General features: G+C 38.0%; 1 protein-coding gene across 2 annotated transcripts in view; it reads left to right on the forward strand.

Annotated features, from left to right (window-relative positions):
- The window catches only part of ANKRD44 (ankyrin repeat domain 44), a 153,024-nt gene that overhangs the window by 57,190 nt on the left and 78,006 nt on the right, over nt 1-17,828 (forward strand). For both annotated transcript variants that reach the window (XM_016219539.2, XM_016219604.2), the window contains exons 9-12: nt 5,477-5,591; nt 13,446-13,528; nt 14,666-14,729; nt 16,684-16,752. In XM_016219539.2, coding sequence (XP_016075025.2) covers nt 5,477-5,591; nt 13,446-13,528; nt 14,666-14,729; nt 16,684-16,752 — 331 coding nt within the window. The remainder of the gene's footprint in view (nt 1-5,476; nt 5,592-13,445; nt 13,529-14,665; nt 14,730-16,683; nt 16,753-17,828) is intronic.

The raw sequence follows: 17,828 nt of genomic DNA on the forward strand, positions 1-17,828 counted from the left end.
TGTATTTCTCAGTTTCTCTGTTTTTCAGAAACAATGTCCCCTGCCTTTAAAATAAACAAAACTAGGGAGAAATTTGGTATATATATTTTTTAATTTAATGTGAATTTAATCAGTGGGCCTTACCTCTGGCATAAAAAGCTTTGTTCCCTGTTAAAGCAATTTCAAGCTCCAGTGACCAGACCAGAGAGAGATCAATTTTTCACCTTGTAAGCACTCCCTTCCTCAGGTCCATCCTGTGGGCTAGAGGACACAGGCCATCTCCTTTGAATCATGTTATGCTAGTGTGCTTATAGCAGTCACTCCAGCAAGGGAAGGGGGTTGCTGGCTGCTTTAACCTCTCCAGAAGCCATCCCTGTGGACCTGAAGACTTCCATGTCCTCTCTGGACATTCTTGCTAGACTTTTGAGTTGACATGAGACCTGAAAGTGACCCCGTCTCTTGTCCTCTGTGATCATGGAGCTTTGTTTCAGAGCCTATCTCATTCTTGGCTGGCCTGGCATCTTGCTTATTGGTTGGATGGGGTCCAGGGCTCTCAAATGATGGGGATATAGTGGCTCTAATATATAGCCCGTTCTATGTAATTACAAAGCTAACATTGGTTGAGTGTTCACACTCTATCAGGCCCTTGGCTAAGCATTGCACATAAATCCTTTCAACCACCTCATAAGAAAGAAGTATTGTTATATTTACATTTCAGAGATGGGGAAATTGAGGCAGAAAGTGTGTGACTTTTGTTGGGATATGTGGGAGGTATGTTAAGGCACAGAGATTGGAACTGAGGCAGTCTAACATCAGAGACTGGATTTTTAACTACTAATGTGTTTTCTGGATAAACAATAGCATACTAAAAAATTTTTTTTAACTTGAATTGTATTTACTCCAGGAGTCACTTATATTTGGAATAGAGTTGTCCCTTTGAAAGGATGATCTTGAATTCTCTTCTCAGCTGAGAATTCTTTGCATTCATTACACACGTGAGAACTGGGAGTTCTTCCATTTGACATTTTAAAAAACTCCCTTAGGGAGAATAGGAAGCTCTTTCCTTCCCTCCTGTTTGTTGGCTTCCTTCTGGGAAAAATACAGGGGCTCACACCACAGGGCCCGGTGTCCACCCTCCAGAGTGGGTCACTGCGCAACAGGACCCGGAATGCCAGTCCCATGTGGGGCCAGGGGCGGGCTCCCCAAACCAGTGAACATGCTGCTGAGGAACATTCTCTGTGTTTGTTTATTTGTTTTGTTAAATCACTCTGGTGTTTGGACTTTGTGTGGCATTTTTCTGCCCCTCTGCTCTCTAGTCAGGGCTATTAGTTCTTCATAATAATTTTGTTTTTCCAGAATTATTCAGCTTTGGTAAGACAAACATTAAACACACACACACACACACACACACACACACAAACCTCTTTAATTTTTTTAGTTAGCAGGACTGCCTTTGCTGTTCAGTCACACCCTTATCTGAAGCTGTGTTGTCACAGCCAGAGCGGGAAGGAACTGAGCAGAAACACCACGTGGTAACAGGAGGCATTTGATCCAGACATTTGCACCAGGCAGCTGCTGGGATGCTGTTCAGTAGGTTACAAAAGTTCAAAAATGATGTTTTCTTCCAGAAGCTTTATAAATAAATAGAGTTTGAAGAAGAAGAGTCAAGTGATAGGTTATGATGATTTATTGTGAGATTTTTGACCTTTTGGCTTACAGTTCTTCTGAGGCAGCTTAGTGAGATGACCAGTCTTGCTTATGCAGTGAAAAACTAACTTCAGATGAAGGCTTAGGCCGTGCTGCATAAACGCTCCCTCTGACATGCTCTGCACACGTCTGAATTCACAGATATGTATTTTCCTCACTATTGTCAGTGACAGATTACCAATATTTGACTTGCAACCTTTAAATGAATAGTGAAGGTACTTAATTTGCATTCCAAAAAACCTTAAAGGTTTTCAGGTAAAAATGGAAAGGTTTGGGTAAATGTAAAATGAAAATTCATTCATCTAGAGGTTCTATTTTAATATAAAACATTTATGAATAACAAACACCCATTCTGTCTTTTACTTTTCCACTGTTATGTTTTCTTGAAATGTATTTTATTATTTTTAAATTTTTAAAAAATTTTAAATACATTTTTTCTTATTTCGGAGAGAGGAAAAGAAAGGGAGGGAGACATAGAAACATCAGATTGGCTGCCCGCTGCGTAAGCCCGCAACCCGGGCATGTGCCCTGACCAGGAATCGAACCCTGACCTCCTGGTTCATAGGTCGACTCTCAACCATTGAGTCACGCTGGCCTGGCTTTATTTTATTTTTTGAAATGTATTTTAAATGACAATAAAAGTATATGTGGAAGTTATCTATATATTTTTTGCAGTTTTAAATTGACTTATTAAATGATAGTACAATAGCAAGAAGAAACTTTATCAATTCAGCCTCTCTTTTCCATCCTTTTCAATTTTTTTTTCACTCTTCTTTTCCTCTACCCAATTTTTGGCATGTTTGAGGCTGATAAATATGGCAGTCCTAACATTTGTTAAGAAAGGTTTGCTGGCTTTTGGCTGGGAAGGACCAGGAGTGATTTAGTGTGTTTTCAGGGTAAAGGCTTCTCTGAAGTCTGGGGGGCTGCCTCCCACATCTCCCCGGCTCAGCTCCGTGAGTAGACCTTTCAGGCCGACCACTGTAGGCAGTTCTTAGACAGGTGCGTGTACCAGGATTGCTCTGAGGTATCCATGGAGACACGGTGGCTGCCTGTCCCCAAGGTTACATCACATCATAAAAATGATTGATCTAAGTTGGATGCTTCTAAATTCGGATAAGTAAACAATCTGTTGAGTCCCTGGAAGATCATAACTAATTTTTTTAAATTATTTTTCCTGATTATAAAATTAGTATATGCTCACTGTCAAATAAAATTAAATCATTAAAGAGATTGCCCATGATATTCACCGATGTGTTTCCCCAACTCCATCCCAAGAATTTCTATTGACAATTTGGTGAAACTCCAGATTTTTCTATGTATTTAAGAATGTATATATAAAGATATGTAATCATTACTTTTACTTTTATAGAAATGATTCTAGTCTATTTTAAAGTATACAATTCAGTGGATTTTAGTATTTTCACACAGTTTTGCCACCATCACCACTATCTAATTCCAGATCATTTCATCACCCCCAAAAGAAACCTCATAGCCATTAGCAGTCACTCCCCATTCCTCCCTCTCCTTGATTCCTCCTTATTTATTGATTTTCAAGGGCTTTTAAAATCTTTGGGAGATTACCCGGTTATTCACTTATCAGTAATACATGTTGCAGATATTTTCACATGTCAGTTTCTTTATTGCCAGGGTGTGGGTAAAGCCTTTCTAACTACAACTTAAAATCTAAGTACAATAAAAGACTGATACATTACAAAAATAATTTTTTTAGAGTAAAACACCAAAGACAAATGAAAATCCAGAGGGAAAATATTTGCAACATGTATTACTGATAAATGGGTAATCTCCCAGATGTTTTAAGAGCCCTTGAAAATCAAGGGATAAAAGAACCCCCTTACACACACACACACACACACACACACACACACACACACACACACATTTAGAAATATGGGCAAAAGTCAATAACAAATAGTTCAGAGAGAAAGATAAACAAATGGTTCTTCCATATGTGAAAAGATGCTCAACTTTCTTGATAAGAGAAATTCAAGTGAAAACTACACTAAGATGCCAGTTCTCACCCATCACATTGCAGATACTCATAAGCTTGACAAGGCTGTGGGGTAAAGGCACACATACATTGCTGCTATAATTGCAAAATTGCACAGGGCGTAAAGAGGGAAATTTAGCAAATCTAACAAAACCACATATTCATTTACCCTTTGACCTAGAAATCCCCTTCCTAGGAATTTACTTGGGAAGAGATACCCAATAAATATGAAACAATATATGCATGAGGTTGTTGACTGTAGCATTCTTGATAACAGCAAAAATAATATTTACAACCTAAGTGCTCATCCATACGTGACTGGTGCAGTGAACTGGTACGAATCCATGCAATGGAAACTAAAGCTGTACAAAGATGAGGAAGATCTCCAAGAAGTGACCTGTAAAAGCAACTTCCAGGATACGTTGTTAAGTGAAAAGAAAAAGAGAAGGTGTGAAAGAGTGTGTGCTTACTTTTGCAGAGAAATGCGGGAAGCATAAACCAAAACTAGTGAAGATGATTACTACAGGATGTGGTTGAGGATGACATGGAAGGGATAGAAATGACAGTGAGGCTTTTTAAAAATCAAATTTTGACTTTTGAAATGTGCACTAAGTACATTCACATTGTTGTGTAATCATCCATATGGAGAACTTTTTCATTGTCGCAAACTAAAACTCTGTAACCATCACAAGCAACTGAAATGTGCATCACCCAGTAATGGAGTAACTTGACCTGATGTGTCTGCTGAGGAGATGGAGGGGGAAGCGTGCATCATCTCCGGGGTATTCTTGCCAAAATGTTTAGCCTGAATCTAGTAATAAGGAAATAATCAGGCAATTCCAGAATGTAACATTCTACAGGACTCCTGTCTTGGCCTCCAAAAGTATCAGTGACATGAGAAACTAAAAAATAAATAAAAGGCCAAAAGATTGCTTTAGATTAAAGGAAACTAAAGAGATGACAACCAAATGCTATCAGAATTTTTTATTGGATCCTGGATATATTTTTTAAAAGGTTGCTTTTAAGCACATTTTTGGGACAATTTGAGAAATTGGAATATGCATTGCATATAACATAAAATTATTGTATCAATGTTACATTTCTTGGGTATAATGATGGAATTATGGTTATGTAGGAGAGTGTCCTTGTTTTAGGGTTGAAATGTCATATGTCTAATTATATTTACATATATATAAAAAGAGGAGAGAAAGAAATGTAGGAAAATAAAAAGTTGGGGGAAAAGGCAAAAACTGAAAATACGAAGAAAATATATTATTATGGGCTGTAGATGGTTAATGTGATAGTCTTTATAAATATATTTCAGTTCATAGTTTATGCTTTTACTCATTTTACTCATCATATTTTAAATTAGATAATCAAACTACATAAAATATTTGCCTGAACTCTATTTCCCTTGGTTTTTATGCTTTGGTATAAGTTTTACATAGGTCTTTAGTTCAGCAGGTAAAATTAAAAATGAATATGTCTTCAGAATTACATTTAATGGAATTTGATTGCATTGTTCCTTCAGAGCAAGAATCTAATTGTGAGGTTTTAGGTCCTTGAATACAATATGGAAAGATTTTTCAAAAGCATGTCTGATAGACTTCTTTCTATGCAGATTTAATAATACTCGTACTTCAGAAGGAGAAGCATTCTTATACTTCGGAGTAGAGAGTCGAAAAGAAATCAGCATGTGATCAACATGAGTGACTAGCATAAAATGCACTATCTGATCAACCTGAATCCTTATATTATCCTGTATTAAAAAACCTTTTCCAGGAGGTGAAATCGACTGTGTGGATAAAGATGGCAACACTCCTCTCCATGTGGCTGCAAGATACGGTCATGAGCTTCTGATTAACACCCTGATAACCAGCGGAGCTGACACAGCCAAGTAGGTCACTGCAGAACTACGGGGGAATAATTGCCACGTGTGGAAACACTGCCAAAGGGATTCTGACATGCAGCAGATAGTCCCATTTATCCAGGTTAAGGTGGATCGGTACCATTATGCTAAAGCCAAATTAAATATGAAACTAAATTAAGTGACTTTTAACGACAGATATAAGGAGGAATCAAATATATTTTTTAGCCACATCAGTAAGAGGCCTATTCTAGTGGTTTTAATGAAGGAGACTTGAACTTTATTCCTCACTCTGCTTTGTAATCTTCTGTTCTTTCCCATGTTCAATGTCAGTTAAGCAGGAAAAATAAGTCATAAGTGGGCAAATTTAGAATTTATTCAGGATGCTTGCTTAATTTTAATTATATAATTATAGGGTACAATTGAGTAAATATGCTATGTAGGGAAGGGGACCTGACTTTATTTTACACTTCAGTTCAACATGAATATATAAAGCATCGGTACCAGTCTCTCACAATGCTGGGTGCTATTGGAAGTTTCAGAAGTAAGTTACGTGGTTGCTACCTTCAAGGAGGCCATAATTGTGTTGGAGAACCAAGGCCTACCTAAGACAAAGAACCATGCCAGATGGTATATAATAAAGTTCTAAATGAAACAGGACTTAAGTGGCAAGATGTTTGGTGTGGACAATATGCCATAGAGTGTGGACAGGAAGGAGAGAGCTCCAGTGTGGCCAAAGTTTTCAGAAAAGCCTCTGGGGAAGGTGAGGTTTAGGTAAGCAGAGGGTGGCAGACACCCTAAGCAGAGTGGGAAGTAGGAACAAAAGATGAAAAGAGTACAATTCTGGGAAGAGTTTGGGCCTGACAGAGTGTGTGTGATGATGCCATGCTCTGCCTAGAGGTGGTATCATGTCCCGGGTTGGGGGCCTAGGCTTTCACGGGCACTACCCAGGCTCCAGCCCAAGCTATTTTGCTTGTGAGCTGTGTGCCCTTGAGCCCATTGCTCAATCTCTCTGTGCTTTGGTTTCCTTGTTTGAAAAATGGGAGTAATAATAGTACTTACCCATTGGTTTGTTATGAGGATTACAGGAGGCTCAATTACTAGTACAGCTCTCTGGAATAGGTTAAGTTCTGTATGAATTATATAAATACATTTGCTAAGGTTATGAAACAAGATAATCCCTGTTAAAAGCTCTTTGAACATTGCCTAGCACAAAATAAGCTATCAGTAAATGTTAACTGTTATTTTATTACTTAGTAATGTGTAGTGGAACCAAATTAAAGAGGGCCTTAGATGCCTGAATAAAGAGTTTAGCCTTGATCTCAGAGACTGTGGGTAACAGTAGCTAAATTTTCAGGTGAAGAACAGTATGAGGGCATTGTTCATATGAGGAATTTTATTTTATTTGACACTTTGGTACAACAGAATTGAAAGTCTTGCTTGAGAATGAGCCAAAATGTAAATGGCCCAGGCAGGTGTGGTGGGTTTCAGTGGCCTTCTGGGCTCTAGTCGAGTGGTAGAGAAAAGATCAAGAGCAAATGACCGTGGTTTATGAGGTTTGTTATGACAGTCACTAGGAACATTGACTCTGGATTCTGCAAAAGAGGGGACAATTCAGCAAAAGGAAGGATGGATAGCAGTTTGCCAGGTGGACAGAAAGATAGAGGGGGGAGCAAGGAAGGATCTTCCAGAAAGAGGGAACAGTAGTTACAAAGGCATAAGCGTGTGAAGGGTTGAAAGCGGGTTCCTAAGGCTGGATTATCTGCTGGGGGGGGGGGGGGGAGGGAGAAATGAAGGGGATAAGCAGGAAGAGCCACATCTTGAAGGACCTAAGGGGAAAATATCAAATGGAGGGGGAGGAGAGTTGGAGAAGATTAACTTTGCTAAAGGCCTCCCCAGAAAATCACTGTTCTCTGGACTCCTTGTAGATCTATGTAGGCTAGCTGATTAACGGGGAGAAAAGTAGGTCTTTCCTTCTGTACATAAGTAAACAAACACATAACATTTATGAAATAACCCATTTATTTATTTATTTAATTTATATATTAGTTTTTAATCCTCAGCTGAGGATATGCTGTTTTATTATTTTTATTTTTATTTTTATTTTTATTTTGGACAGAGAGGAGGGGAGAGGGAGAGAGGGAAAGAAAAACATCAATCGGTTGTTTCCCATATGCACCCCAACCAGGGATCGAACCTGCAACCTAGGTGTGTGCCCTGACTGGGAATCAAACCTGCCACTTTTTGGTGCATGGGACGACGTTCCAACCAACTGAGCCACACAGGCCAGGGCATAACCCATTTTCATTCATAAACAGTATGGCCAAGTGTATTTTAAAAGATCTCTATATGGCCCTAGCTGGTTTGACTCAGTGGTCAGAGCATGGGCCCATGGACTAAAGGGTCCCGGGTTCAATTCCAGCCAAGGGCATGTACCTCGGTTGTAAGCTTGATCCCCGGCCCTGGTCAAGGCATGTGTGGGAGGCAACCAGTCCATGTGTCTCTCTCACATTGATGTTTCTCTTTCTCTCTCTCTCCCTCTCTCTCTCCACCTTCCACTCTCTCTGAAAAGCAATGAAAAAATATCCTTGGGTGAAGATTAAAAAAAAAGATCTCTATACAACAAGTTTTATGGTCATTACTTTCTTATGAGTTTATTTGAATTTTATTCTCAGGCCTTGATCGAATGACCTTTGTTGTTCTCCTTTGCTTCTCTGAACTCTTAAGTCAGAGCACTTTCTGCAGCTTGATTCAGCACTCATGTAACTTTACGTGGAGTCAGAGCCCTTTGGTTTTTCTTTAACTTTTTCAAGTTTGGGGCACTTGTCTCTAGGGTTTTAATTTCTTTTCTACCTGAAAAATTATGCTCTCACTTCTTTTTCTGTCTTAACTGTGGCAGAATTAGGGATATTGTAGTTATGCAGTTAACTGTTCTGACATTCATTTATTCACTAAATGGTTGTTGAAGGCCTGTTAAGTGTCTCCCACTGTGTGAGGTCCTGGGGTTACAGAGGTCCCTGACCTCTTGGAGGCAAGAATTAAAAAAGTAGTTATAATCATGTGTGCTAAGTGTAGTGCCAGAACAATTGCCAGGTGCCACTGGGATATTCAGGGGAATGTATCTGGGACACAGCAGAGCCAGGGACTTAAATTATTTTTATTTAATGTTACTTGAATCTGTATAAACCTAAGACTAGATAGAAACTCCTTAGGCTTTTGACTCTAATATATCAATAAATCCAAATAAATTACAAAACACATACAAAAAACATTCACTTGAACTGCACAGGCTGTTGAGCAATATTCATAGGTGCTTCCCCATGACAGGCGCCATTCTGAAGGGTGACATCTGTCACAGTAACACTGTGGACTAAGTGCTAGGACTATTACCATCTTACAGGTAAAGTAGATGAGGCACAGAGAGGTTCAGTTACCTGCCCAAGGTCACAGAGCTAGTGAAGGGTGGAAATGTGCCTCCATCCTGGCTTTCTGGATTTGGAGCTCACGAGGCTTGCTGTCTCTCCAGGAATGAATGATGTGATAGTCCATGTTTCACCAAAATTAAAGTACCATTTGTATGTATTCTGGTCCTGGAGGCTATGGTGCTGACTCCTTAGAGTTTAGTACATGCTACAGGAGTGGAGGTTTTGCAGTGGCTTAAACAAAGTGGTGGGACAGTGGACTTGTCACACAGCACAAACTATTGCCTAATTTTGTGCATTCAGAAGGCCCACTGTATGCATTTTCATTGGCCTGCCGTAGGTTCAGACATCATTTATCTATTAAGTCCACCTTTATTTTTTTTCTGATTGCCCCCTGCCACTTAAAGTAGTACTGCACTGCAGCAATGGGATCCTAAATACAAGCCCAGGCGCTGGATTTGCAGAGGGATGTAGTGATAAGGTGGCGGTTCAGATGAAACAGGCTATGCTTTTGTGCTAATTGCTTTAACTTATCATCAAAAGGAAAAGACAGTTTTAAAAATTTTTGTAGAGAGCTCTTGAAAGCCCAAGGATATTTTCAATGACCCTCAGAGATGCACTGAGTCTGAGAAAGGCTATGAGAAGCAGAGGGGAAAGGTAAGAGAGTTTCAGGTAGAGGGACCCGCATGTGCAAAAGCCTGGGGCAGGTCAGAGCCTCCAGGAAGAATGGACAGAAGTTCACTGAGATTCCAGAATTCATGTAGGTTAAGCAACAGCCAGATCCAGGAGGGGCCTTGTAAACCACATTAGTGTTTGCACTTGATTCAAAAGAAACAACTGAAAATGCCTGTAGGTTGCTGACAGCAAGGACCAGGCTTCATTGTTGTCACTTATACCCAAATACTATAACTTTAGGGGTGCGTGGATAAATACTTAAATGACATAAATAAAATTAATAAGAAATTGATTTTTTGATTTGGGTTGATCAGTAGAATAAGAACCATAAAATAATTTGATGATCAAAAATCATCAAATGTTTTTGTCTCATTTGCTCAATAGGGAGAACTACACCAATGCCATCTACCCTGGGAGAGTCATGAGATGGGTATAGTAAAGGATTTGAAACATAGAAAGACAGTAGAAATGCTAGATCATCACAATTCCTTAAAAGAAGCTTTTAAGGAACCACACACCTGATTTTAAGGAAGTACAACCTGATTACAACTTCAAAACTCAAAGACTGCTGATTATCCAACTAAGCTAATAATAATTGCAAGGACAATAATAATACTAACATGTATGATAATCGCTTACCAAGGGTCAGGCCCTCTACTTAGCATCTTGTGTACATTATCTCTAATTAATCCTTACAGTTGCTTGATAAAGTCAACATTGTTGTTATCTTTATTTTCTGGATAAGGGAACTATTATGTAGATCAAATAGGTAGCAAGTAGCAAAACTAAACTCAAACTAAAGTTTCTGACCCTGTTGCCTTAACCACAGTGTTCAGCTTAAGAGAAAGTTCTAGAAAAGACTAGATGTGGGAAGGAACAGTCATGTCTCTCTGGTACCAAGGCAAATGCTTAGAAGAGCTGATATTCTAATGGTGCAGAAGTCCTTTTCTCACCCCTGATAGCTGTCTACAAATTATTCTGACCTCATTTATCCTGAAATAACTGGATAGGAGACACCAGCTAACAGCTAAATTTGAAATAGCTTATATAAATATGTTCCATTAATTTTATGACTGGTCAGATAAATGTAGCGGTTTATTGGAATTGGTCTCCTCTTTCCTGTAATTTATGCATTGTTAAGTTTAGTGTTATCTGACATCTTTAGTTCTTGATCTTCCTAGATGTATACCTGATGATGTAAGAGTTATCCTTCTTATTTGACTTATAAGACAGTTAAACCCTAGTTTTCTTGCTAAAGGTTTTACTATCCTTCCTTTATAAGCAGTCTTATTTTATAATAATAAAGGAGTAATTTTATTTTGTGATGCACGAATCATTTCTGAAGTGATTCAGAAATTCTGAATTCTACTTTTACGTTCTCTCCAATCTTGGCCTAATATTTAGTTTTCATATTTGAACCATAGAAGCATATTCAAGTTCAAATTCCAATGGAACTTGAGTCTAAATTAATATGTTTTCAAAACCTACACTGAGGTAGTGACTTTTTGTTAACTGTGGAATGAAAAATATATATACCAAACAGAATTTTTGCTAGACCTTTTAGAGTAGTTCTCCCTCCCTTATCTTCTCAGGTTTATAAGAAACAGAAAAAATAAAATCATGATGAATTATCTAAAGACAATGGTTAAGTGATACAGTTGATTAGAAGTATTGATAATGACGATTATAGACTGTGTTATAATACTATTGCTCTCATATTATCACTTGTACTTTTTCTGTTTTCCTGATTGGTTTCTTATAGAGTTTGATGCTATTTTCACTAATTCATTTGCTTGTATTATTTTATATAAATATATTTTTCTGTATCTTTATATCTTGTTATAGATGATATATGTTATATATTGTGCATATGTATACACATGTGTATGTATATATATTATGTATATAATATATAACATACAATTTTAATATGCTTATATTTTAACATTTCATATATATAAGGAATGAGGAAGGCTCAAGGAAACCTCGAGCAATCCTTCCCTTGATTTCAGGCATATTTTTTCAGGAACTTGAAACAATCCTAGAAAATATTCTATCCATTTTCCTCTTGCAAATGTCCAGAGATATTTAATCATATGTTTTTGCTTCAACTGCCCAAAATAAATAAAGTTGTTAGCTAAAATCTCATTAGCTTAAAGCTCCATTTAGTAAGAAGCATTTAAAACATGCTATACATTAAAAGAAATTGCTCTGTTTTACTGGCATCAAGAGGGAGCAATATAAATAGCAGCTCAAACAGAGAAGCTTCTCCCCCATCCTCCAAAACATTCTTCCTTTTCAGGAGCATTAAGGTTGTCACTGATGCAATTGCTTTTCAGAATTTTTTTTAGTAAATGATGAGAGAGGCAATTACAAGCAGTTCTGCGCATGACACTGCCCAGAAGACTGGCAAATTGCATCTCTTGATGGATGCCAGCTATTATATACACTGGGCTGGAAATCTCCATATAGGGAAAAGAAAAGGAACAGAGGGAAGACTGAACAAAAACACTAATAAAAGAAAGACGTTTTCATGGAAAGAGAGAGGTGGTTAGTTGCTGGCAGCCTCAGATTTTGCAGAACACTGAATACCTTGAAATATCTGTGAATGTGTATGGTGGACACATTCACACACATCATAATAATTTTTGAGATAGCAAATAATGGTCATGTATCCAAAACTTAACAAATTCAAATCATATGTGTTTTTTATGAAGTGTAGAATAATAAAGTGGGCCACTTTGTACAGAGAAGAAGCTTAGGTAATTTATCCTGCAGGTGAAAATAGACGCACTTGCTTGTGTTATGCAGAGGATTTACAAAATCTGAGATCTATTATTTGAATATAATGAGATGTTATGAGAAATGATCACTAACATTATAAATGCTTATAAGTACACAGGAATCTACAATTCGGCACACGGCTTTGGGTCCTTGTTCGAGGAGAGATGGTGGGCGAGAGGAGGATTGATTCTGAAGGCACAAGGCGCTGCCCTCAGAAGGCTGCCTGGCCCTTAAGGGAGCATCCTGGGCACTGTTATGGTGGGGGATCTGTCTACAAAGTGCTTTTCTAGATTCTTTCTATACCACTGTTAGGGAAAATATGCTAGATTTATGAAAGAGATGCAAGATAGTGTTTATTACTCCCAGCTGCGTTTTTGTGGCTGGCATCCTGATGTGGGTCGATGTGCCATATGAAAGTCTGTTAGGAAGATGAAGTTTTACCTGCAAAAGGTAAACAGTTTTTATTCTCATTTTTATTTATTTTTAATAACACACCCATTATTAACTTTCACCAAAGTGCTTGGCACATAATAGGTGAATAATAAATATTTATGTATTAATTCAAGGAATTCAGTGGGTCGAGAGAGAATTTGTCTTATCTTTAGCACTTAGTATAGTATCTCATACTTAGAAAGTGTTGAATACATGGATTAATTAATTAATGAGATATTAAATTTCTAACCTGAAAGAAAAAATAAAAGGAAATTAATTTTAAATGTAAAGAGTCAAGTAATGTTTATGTGAAACACTTTCTTTAAAATATCCATCCCTATTGTTATGGTCTTTTACTTCTGATTTAGGTCCATGACTTTATGATTTTAAGGTAGAAAATGACTGCATAATTATTTCTCCAGTGGAAGAATTACAGTTATTTAAGCCAAGAATCCCTTAACGAGGCATTGTGGATTTAATTTTCATCAGAGAACTTTTAGAATGGTAATTGTCCTTCTGCATGTAGCTTGAGATCTGTTACCGTGAGCTGCTCTGTTTTTTTCCTCCTCAGGTGTGGAATCCATAGCATGTTCCCTTTACATTTAGCAGCCCTAAATGCTCACTCTGACTGCTGCAGAAAGCTGTTATCGTCAGGTAAGTAACTCCATTACCACCCACGAGGCTTAATGTGTCCTGTAAGTGAGCCACGTGGCTTCAGGTGTCTGGTCAGTGAGTGGCTGCCTGTGATTCATGTCATTCATTACCTGCTCTGGGGACAGCTCCCAGCAGTCCTTGGTGTTGTCGCTGTTGGAATGTCAGTATTCCTGCCTCTGAATGGGAGTCTTGTCTGTTTATCAAGTTAAAGCTTGGGTGATCCAGAGTGAGAGACAGGCAGGGATGGCCATAGCTTACAGAAAATTTGTTTGTCATAATGGAGAAAACATCTTGGAAGCTTAAAATGGTGGCTTAGCATTTAATATTTTTTAACAAAGGAAAGAGGCCAAATCCCCACATTTTGACAGTAGAAAATATCATGTTACCTTTCTACTCCATGGGCTCTGAAAAATCACTATGGTTGATTTCCTCCAATTAGATTTAATTTTTATATTTTTAATGTGAGCCTGTTTGAAACCAAGAAATTTCTCCTGGTTTGGAGCTTTGCTAATCTTTCTTATCACTGCTTCCACCAACCTCCATGTATTAAGAAGTTCCTGGCTTTCAAGGGTGATAGCTGCAAAGCAAAGATTGTTTATGAATTAATTCAACCGATATTCCAGAGGCATTTTTCCCCCTTTAAGTACTTTACCTGTGGTTGATTCTGCTTTCACTGCTTTTGGCACGTTTAAAAATGATCTCTGCATGAAAGCACGTTTCCCAAATCTTAAGCCAACTGAAAGCTGATAATACATTAAGAAAATATCTGTTCCAGCATGTTAAGATTACTTCTTTACCTCCCATGTTTTCTCCATGTGTTCTGTCTGCCTATCTATTGCCCTACTTATCTCAAATTGGCTTCATAAATTTCTTTCCTGGGATTGAAATGTGGGGCTGTGGTTCACCCAGAGCTGAATGAGAATAAATCCTTCTTGACTTCACGGTTCTTCCTGTAAAATTGCCAAGCTTGAGCAGTTACCATTCGTTTCCATGACAACCTCTTTCTGACTACAGTTGCTTGCATTCTGGTTTTTCTACTAACTGATTTTTCTGTCTCTGCAATGTTTCTTGTGGTTTAACTAGGACAAAAGTATAGCATAGTATCCTTGTTTAGTAATGAGCACGTGCTGTCTGCAGGCTTTGAAATAGACACCCCAGATAAGTTTGGAAGAACGTGCCTTCATGCTGCTGCTGCAGGAGGGTGAGTAGTTAGCAATTTGAGTTATTTTCATTTATAATTACTAACTCATTTTAGTTGACTTAAGTTGTCTGTGATTCAAAGGCAATTTCTTTAGTAAAATGGATAAGAATCATTTCTACCAACACCAACTATCACTATATTGCATTTCCAGATTTACTCGCATTGTTATTCCAAAGAAAAATTTTAGCCCATCTCTTATAGAAAATAGTTTTTCTTTTGTTTTATTCTCTCTTTTTACTTTACGTTCTTCCCATTTTTTTTTTTTAAAATTGTAGATTTTCACCCTATAGAAGATGCATCTACTTGGTACTCACTGCACTGAAAGAAATTAATTTGAGATTTGTTCTTAAGTTTTTCCTTTTTGTTGCTGGTAGGTGGGTGATGATTAGGGGAATCCACGGTGGAATTAATTCGTGTTCATTTATAGGCATTTTTCCAAAACTTATTTCAGAACTGATTTTTAGGTCTTTATAAATGTTAAATGTGAACAATGGTTAAGAAAACCCAAAAGATAAGAAAGAAGTGATTTAATTCTTGCCTTTTTCTTTAAGTTGTAAAAAGAATTTTTCATCAGGTACTCTTTTTTTATACCAGTGGTTAGATTATGGCTCTGATCAATATATTGTTGATATATGACTTACACACATTAACCAAACGTGGCCTTTCTCAAATGGCTTTGTTTTGGTAAGATGTTGGTTCTTAATAAATTTCCTAGTCCTTAAGGACCAGCAACATTTCTCCATTTATCTCTATATCAGAAGTGGATTGACTATGAAGGTTTAGGGCCCCTTATTTTCATGGTTCCCTTCTGAAGTCATATTTAGTTTTATATTAATAATTTGGTATAATTTTTTTAAAGAACCTCCTCCCCACCTCATTCCCCCAGATCACATGAGCTTCATGAGATGCACAGCTGGGATCTGTCTCTGCCCTCGATCCTTTGGCTTTATTCAGAAAGGACAGGTGCCTTCTATCAGCTGGCATGCTACACCAACACAGAGTGGTCTCAGAAAGTTCTTATGTTTACGAAGGAAACAGCTAGTTCTTTTAGAAAGGTGGCTGTAAAGAGCGATGTGGGGTAAGGAGAGCCCTGCTCAGGTTTATCATTAATGAGCTCACTTTTCTTAAATGATAATAAAACAGTAAATCCTAGGCCACTTCTTAGCATTCTAAGTTTAGAACAATGATGGATGATTGTCTCCTTTGATGCTCACATTTTAAAAAATCAGAATTGTATAGAAATCGACAACACACCATTCTGAATTCATGTATTAGAATTAATGTTTAGCTACATGCCCTTCAATAGGAAAATTCACTTCAGTGGGTCCTCTGCTCTCTACTAAACATGATTTATTGCTTCTGCGAATAACAAAGAAGCTTTGGAAGATCACTGTGCTCCATTACATCATTTTCGGCCTTGGTTGTGCACATTCATTTACCTAGATTACAAAGACAGGGAAATGCAGCTGTTTTATTTTCCATTAAGGAGAGTCTGGGTTGAAAAGGTTATCATGGTGAATCCATTCTGCTATGATATAATGTGGTGCTCATCCACTCTGGCTCATTGTTTAAAGGTGACATAAAACTCTAGGTTTAAAGGGTTGTTTCATAAACTCTTCATGGTTTTGAAAGAGAATTTTAGGATAAATGATTTAACCATCACTGAAGGGCTTAATCATGTAATAATCATTAAGATCTATAGTTATGGAATTGAAAATGTTTCATCAAGCTCTTTCATGTATTGATTTTTTTTAGCTTTGAAAAAGTAATTTTAGGATCTTTAGACCCTTCATACGGCATTGCTCTAATATGTTTAGATTATTTTTGTGTTAGCAGAATTTAAAGCTGGATATATCGTTTCATCTCTCCCTGCACTCTGCAGAACACAGCTCTTTCTGAAGAGAGCCCGCAATTCACCTCTACCACCTTAATGATGTTTTCCCTGTCTTTCTAGTAATGTGGAATGTATAAAACTCTTGCAGAGCAGTGGAGCGGATTTCCATAAAAAGGACAAGTGTGGGAGGTATGTAAACAGGGAACTCTGCTTCAAGTGCCTAAATAAAAGAAGCAGGGAGCAGTCCATCTGGAGATCACGTGATGTTGAAATGGTAAACAGGGGAGCTAGCTGGGGAGATCCCATCCTCAGAAGGAAATCCCTTGTAGTGAAACCCTAGCAAAGCAGGCGCTAGCCACAGGAAAGCATCTCCCAGCTTCTGTTTAGAGGTGCCAATTGTCTGTCTTCTTCTTCTAATTTTTAAAAATCCTCTACGTGGATAGAGTTTAGAAACTTCTGTTTGCAGCAGAGCAGAGCAGTTTAGCCCTCCTGAGCCAGAATGTGGTCACATGATCTAGAGCATTTTCTTATATTTATTGAACATTTCATCTTGGGACAAATCTTTAGACATATTTAAAGCATTAAACACACACACCACCACCACTACCACCACCACCAGTAGTGGGTCATGGAACTTTTCTTACCTTATTGGTCCTTTACATGGCTAAATCATGCCATTATACTATCACAATACATGGATATAAATTTTTTAATTAAATTAAGTTTTTATTTATTTTTTCCATAACTTCTCTCTCGCCCTCCTCTCCACATGCACCCTGGATCTTAGAGTTGCTACCGATTTCTTCTCTTATCAACCAACATAGAACATCTCCTATTCATCTTCCAGATTTATGTCGTGACACCCCCCTGCCCCTCTGACAGCTGCCCCTCCCCTCTGCTCCCCTTGCCCCCCCGCTCCATGACTGCAGCATCTACCACACTGTTCCAGTGGACTCTGCCTCCTGCCTCTCTCCTCACCTGACTATGGGTCTCTTGAGGACAAGGACTGGGCTTCATTTTCTGTTTAGCTCCAGGCTCTGCCACATACCTAATAATTTTCAGTCTAATTAATAAAAACACAAGCAAACCTCAGGCCATTTAGTTGGGATTCAATAATGGGCTCATCTAGGGGAGAGAGAGATACTCCATAAAGGTAGATTGGGACCAGCTTGGGAAGGTCTTCAACTTCAGACTAAGGAATCAAGGCTTTTTGTTCAGTGGAGAGAACCAAAGTTTTGGGACAGGATTGTCATATGTGGGTATTG

The sequence above is a fragment of the Miniopterus natalensis genome, chromosome 8 (assembly GCF_054644295.1).
Source record: "Miniopterus natalensis isolate mMinNat1 chromosome 8, mMinNat1.hap1, whole genome shotgun sequence".
In the NCBI taxonomy this organism is placed as follows: Eukaryota; Metazoa; Chordata; class Mammalia; order Chiroptera; family Miniopteridae; genus Miniopterus; species Miniopterus natalensis.